Source organism: Glycine max, chromosome 19, assembly GCF_000004515.6.
Source record: "Glycine max cultivar Williams 82 chromosome 19, Glycine_max_v4.0, whole genome shotgun sequence".
In the NCBI taxonomy this organism is placed as follows: Eukaryota; Viridiplantae; Streptophyta; class Magnoliopsida; order Fabales; family Fabaceae; genus Glycine; species Glycine max.
In genome coordinates this window covers 45,106,626-45,112,625 of record NC_038255.2, presented here as the reverse complement: position 1 = coordinate 45,112,625, position 6,000 = coordinate 45,106,626, and the positions used below count along the sequence as shown (strand labels likewise).

The 6,000-nt window shown below is 35.3% G+C and overlaps 1 protein-coding gene across 2 annotated transcripts; it reads right to left on the bottom strand.

Moving 5' to 3' along the window:
- Window positions 1-224: 224 nt before the first annotated feature.
- On the bottom strand, window positions 225-5,818 carry LOC100804147 (aspartic proteinase 36). 2 transcript variants are annotated; one of them, XM_006604538.4, is made up of 10 exons: window positions 5,463-5,818; window positions 4,939-5,068; window positions 4,563-4,816; window positions 3,990-4,217; window positions 3,071-3,233; window positions 1,775-1,848; window positions 1,563-1,659; window positions 1,375-1,438; window positions 811-882; window positions 225-719 (listed from the first exon to the last, which is right to left on the bottom strand). In XM_006604538.4, the coding sequence occupies exons 1-10, from the start codon at window positions 5,708-5,710 to the stop codon at window positions 541-543; spliced, it is 1,509 nt and encodes a 502-aa protein (XP_006604601.1). In that variant the 5' UTR covers window positions 5,711-5,818; the 3' UTR covers window positions 225-540. The 2 variants fall into 2 exon arrangements, with proteins under 2 accessions (XP_006604601.1, XP_003553571.1); XM_003553523.5 differs by having other exon boundaries at window positions 5,469-5,818.
- Window positions 5,819-6,000: the final 182 nt, after the last annotated feature.

Below are 6,000 nucleotides of genomic sequence, written 5' to 3'. Positions count from 1 at the left end.
TCTGTCATGTTTAACATACTTTTATCCACGTTTCTTTTTATGTATCTACGGGCAATAAAAAGCGAAAAAAGTAATTAAGAATTCTCCGAAACCAACACTGACTATGGAATAGAATAATACAGATAACTATCTCTATTCTAAGAAACATTGTTCTGCTTCCTTTACATTCATTTGAAAATTTTGTTGCTGCACACATCGATCCATTGGTGATAACATGAACACAATTCCACGAATATGACATTCCCATATCCTTTGCAGATCAGGAGTACACTGTTTTATGTAGTCAGAGCAGTTTATAAATGATACAATTTCCATCCAGAGATAAACTAATACTGTATACAATTATGCAAGTTCCCAACAAGAGATACCCTTTACAATGAGATCCTCATTTTCAGCGTGCTAAAGATACCTATGAGATTAAATACAGCTCAGAAAACTGCAACCACCTCCCGTTTCAATACAAGGGTATGCCGATAATAAATAAGACATCAGCCAACCCTTTTAAGTTTCAAAGAGTGATCTTTGACTCGTGGTAGTGGTTTACAAAAATTGGCACTCCATGAAAACTATTATGTGCACAAGGAAAGCAGCAATGCCTACAGCTAACAACTTGGAGAAAGTGCCTATGTGGGAGCAGCTCGCACTCATCTGTCCTGAATTGTTGATGTATGCATCCTTGCTCTTGCTGGTAGCCAGAGAGACGTTCACAGACAAGGAACCTGAGCACCAATTCAAGATTAAGATTTATAAACAAAGCCAAGGACGGTTATATTATACGCATGAAAGATACAGTTCCTTTGGAGAACTCACAATCATAATCGGCCCATCCAATTCGTTGATTAGCTAAGTCATATACAAATATCTTATCTTTTAGGACAAGATCTGCAAAAGAATGAAACAACTTAGTTGATAAACTCAATACTAAAAATACAGGACTACTTCACTTGCTGACCTGAGAAATTTGATGCACAATTGACAAAAATAAATATGAAATTGCAAAATTAAGTCTCCAGTAAAAAGTAATTTGAATGATGGCATGCCATCAACAGAATCTTACCTTTTTTCTAATCATATTTTAGAATCCCATTTGAATGTTCACTGAAAATAAACTTTTATATTTTGTTAGGTATAACACCTTGTCAGGTGTTATCAGTTTTGCCAATCTCATATTCAGTCTATCAAAAACAATAATTCTCAATTAAAGGACAATGGAATACTGTTTACTACCATAGAAGACAAGACATATTCATCACTGAAGATTTTTTATGCTACTTTACTAAAGAGCCCATTTCATAATCAATTTTGAGAAAGTGAGTTTTTCTTCAAACTCTTAGCAGATTTTAGTCTGTTTAAATAATTCTTCCAGCTTCTAACCTCCTAAAATTGTGAATCCCTGCTCCACTTTTTGGAAGCCAATGCACCACATTGCAGCACCATCCTGTGAAATCAAAGTAGCACACATCAGACTATTATCGGTGATAAGCAATTCAAAAGAATTATTCCAAGTTAGGCAAGATACAAAGAAGCAATAATGTGATCAAACTAATGATAGACATACTTACAAGGAAACCATAATGCATGAGGTAATGTTCTGGATTCAAAACCATAGATGCTCCGCCCATGAAGTTTAAACTGACTTGAGGAAATATATCACCTACGCTGAATAAGCATAAATTCAATTGAGATCCTCAGAAACTGAAATAGGGGAAACCATTTTTTATGATGAAAGAATTTAAAGATCTTTGTTTCAAAATTGAGGTTAAATTGAAATAACCTGTTTGATACCAGATAACACTGGTTTCCTTTTGAAATAATGGGTTTTGAAAACTGTGACACAGCAGCAGTTATCTACACAGTCATTTAGATATTCAATATCAGTACATGATACATCATTTCTTAAAAATATAAAATACAAGACAGATAAGCCCAAGTAAGAATTTTTATGCCTCTCTTCATCATATATTTTTGGGGTAAAAAATTGTTACAAGAAATTTTCAATTTCATTCTGTCCAATGCATAATGAAACATCAGGATATAGGTAGCCATTACAGTTCAAAATCTATCTGATAACACAACACTACAGTAACAGTAGTCTTTGCATTTAATCAACGCCCATGTATCATGGAATGAAGATTTGGTGTTATCATTTTGACTTCTTAGGTGGATACCGGATTTTGGTAACAAAAACTCTCGAGGAAATAAAAAAAAGCTAAAAAGAAAATAGAAGTTCAATATCTAACACAAATTGCTCAACCTTAAATAATAAAAATATCAGGCTAGTTTTAAAGTTTGAGAAAATGCATTTGGAATGGAATTGAGTCCAAAATGGGATGGAAGCCCAAAAACTCTTGCTGGAGACAACAAACTGCAATAAGTCCAAAATCATGCAATGAAATCCCACGCCCCAAGGTTCTAGCCAAAGTCAATAGTCAACTTGCCCAAAACCAATAATACAATCAATCACCACCTCCTTACTTAACCTAATTTTCTTTGAGTTCGTGGGTTACAGAAAAATTGTCTTGCTAGTTCCGATACCACAGTTTACACCAAGCACCTATTGTATCCAAGGGGACTGGCGCGTATCGCACGGATAAGTCCTAGGACAATGTCATCACATGCCTCAGGTTCATTTGCTAGTGTTCTTCAGCATCACAATCTACACCTACTTGGCTACTCCCTATACGGAGTTGGAATAAGACAATCTAAAATATAATAAAATCCTAGAATAGTAAATGACAATAAATAATCCTAAATATAAAATCTTCATTATGAAATTAAAAATCCTAAATAAAGTAATTAAGGAACAAAACTACATAATCCAATCTACATCGACAATTTGTCTAGCAAACATTTCTGAGAATCAAATTCCATAATAAAGTTCACTTATGGACACTCAGCCTCTCTTCCAACAATAGCATAAAGTTACAACCCACCTTATAACTTCATCAATGTATAGTGAGGATCTTCACTAATATATGGTAACAAAGCCAATGTTCCTAAAAAATTTCAATGATAAATTTTGCCACAGCAGACTGTAGTGCTACAAAATTTTAAGTAAAAGAAAACTTACAGCTTTGACAAAAGGATTGTAAGCTTCTTGAACAAGGTATGCCAATGTTGTGCCAGAGTCAACTATTGTTCCTTGATTGTTAGTTGTTGCAAATACATTTGAATCAATTGGGAGAAGTTGTCCATTGACAGCAATGCTCTGAAGATTTAAGTTGTAATGAGGCCTGAAATTTGATCAAGAAATTAGTCAAATACATAGCAATATATAGAACACAGCAATATACTGAGATATAGAACTGCTGGTATTTGTCAACTGAGTAGGCAACACTGCCTATTATATTCAATTTAAAAACTTATTTCATTAAATTAAAACAAATTTGTTGTGTATTATCATTTATAATCATTTTTAGAAATTTATCACAACAAACAAAAATATTTTTTTTGCAGGGTTTGAAACCCGACAAAAAAATTTGAAAATGGTTTTACCACTTCCTGGTTGATTCATGCCATTTACCAAGGATATGGCATGTAACTGTGCCCTTCATGAAAACAAACAATCTGGGTAAGGGGCAACAATTTGACAAACCAAGAAAGTTTTCTACTCCGCTAAAGGCATGGACTCGAATATGCAAACTTCCAAAGCCATTGCTTTTATAACAAGAATACGGCCAAAATCAACATACTTGGCTAAATGCAATGAAATAGAAGTCATTACCCTTCAGAAAATTGCAATCAAGGTTAAAAATGAGAATTTTATAAGCATTCCCCACAGATTGATATATTGCAACAAGTCAGAAACTTCATTAAGCTAGGGGTACAAAATGATGATTATTTAGTTTTTTTTTTTAAGATGTCAATGTTTTGTTGCAATGTAACTGGCTGGCAAATTGTTATACCAAATTACACAGTGATTATCTCATAACATATCCACCAACAGAGAAATGAAAACAGGGAAAAATAATGCAGAAGAGAGAACATACTGTGATGGGACAAGTGGACTATAAACAATACTTGGTTCCAAAATTTCACCAAGAACTAGCACGCCTCCTCCGTTCTCTCCTCCTTTTAAGCAATGAGAGAACACTTTGGGTGTTACACCCCGTGATGACAATTGTGATATAACAGATAGAGCACCAGGGCCAAACCCAAAAATTCCATCAACTGCTTTATCTGTCTTGGTCAAATCCCCAGACTGGTAGGTGCTACACCTGTTCCCAAAACAATCATCCAAAAAAGTTCATTAAAATCAATATCCATATTAACATAAACAAGGGAGTAAATGAGCAAACTATCACAGCAGAAAGTATAGGTAAAATAGTGAGCAACCTCAAAATAAATAGCTCATATTATGTTACCTTTTCTCCATTTTCAAAGAAAAAAATAAAAATCTACATTTTGACAGGAATTTTATGCAGTTACTGTTAGCTTGATCCACAATATTATAATATTACAATGTTTGCTACTAATGAAGCTCGAAACATAATCTTCACCAAAAAAACTAGGCTCCTCTGACCCTTTATATGTTCCCAACCGACAAAAGCATAAGGACTCACCCAAAAATGATGGTGGATGAAGAGTTAGCAACCACAGACTGTCCGAGGAGGACCGTGTCAAAATACATTGTATCAGAAACATAATAACCAGTAGTCCCACTTCCATCCCCATACTGAAAAGTGTAGCTGCACTGATTAGCCTGAGAAGAGCATTCACTTGTCGCAGTTTGAACCGCATACGAACATATCGGGTCCCCACAGGAAACAAGCGCAGCAGTGGACGAGCCGGCCGTGTCAAAGAAATCAAGCTCAATCTGTAGAGTGCATAACAAAAACACCAACAAGAGGATCAAACCATTATATATACTCTCATCCACAAAAAGAAATGCTAAACACTTAAATTAAACGACAAGAAGTAAAAGCATAAAGTTCTCACCCCCAATCCACTAGAATGAGGGCAATTACTGCAAGTTATGCAATTTATCCACAAGATGTCACTTCCAGTATCAATCTGAACGTAAAACTCTTTCGCAGGGGATCCCAACTTCACTTTCGTAAAATACAACCTGAAAAAAGAAAACCAAGATTAACCCCAAGAAGAGTATATACTTCTACAAATTACCCAATGGAGAGTTTATTTTAGCTTATGGAGAAGTTCATCTCATTATTTTCTTCTATTAGAAGTGCTTCTAAATAAGCTTACCCAAACAGGTTCTATATGCTACTTCTAAAGTTATAACTTCCCAGTCGTTAATATTATTATCATAAGATATAACACCAACATATTATGATCTCAAATAAATACTCTATCTATTGAGGCTACTCCTCTCTGTTTCTTCTTCTACCAAATAGAGGAACCAGAAAATGGGTAACGAAAATGGAAGAATAATAAAAAAGAAAAAAGAAGAAGAAAGAAAGAAAAAGAGGAGGGAATTAAAAACGAAGCTGAAAAAGAATTACCCGTACCCAACGAAGTAAGGATCGGAGGTTCCTTGGACGGAGAAGTCTACGACGCCACCGACGACACCTTGCAAGATTCGACCGTGGCGTGCTCTGTCGCGAGCTCTCAGCGCCTCCAGCTCCACTTGCTGGTTCAGAGGAATGGCCCGTTCCAGAGGAAGAAAAGTCCCCGCCAAACCACCGCACGACACCGTCGCCGCCGCCGCCACGGAGGCTAACGCCAACAACAGGGAAACACCACCCCGCATTTCGCTCAGCGCTCCTCAATCACCACGACGACGCACTTGCTGCATTGAGTCTTTTACAGAGAGAAACAATAGAGAGAGAAAAGAGACTGGGTCTCTTGTTACTGACTTGTTAAGTCTTAACTGAAACAATATTTATATAAATAAAAAAATAAAGATGGAACAATGAACTACGAAAATGTTAAAAATTTGAATTTAATGATTTTTTTATTAAGTATTTTTTTCTTCAAATTCAAACATAAGATCTTACTTAGAAATGACTTATTAATTTTGTACTTTTTTCTTCTTCAAAT

Coding starts and splice junctions, on each gene's coding strand:
- LOC100804147 (XM_006604538.4), bottom strand. CDS start 5,710: ATGCGGGGTGGTGTTTCCCTGTTGTTGGCGTTAGCCTCCGTGGCGGCG. Junction 5,069..5,462: donor CCTTACTTCGTTGGGTACGG/GTAATTCTTTTT, acceptor TTCTTTTTTCAG/GTTGTATTTTACGAAAGTGA. Junction 1,439..1,562: donor TCATGCATTATGGTTTCCTT/GTAAGTATGTCT, acceptor TTGATTTCACAG/GATGGTGCTGCAATGTGGTG.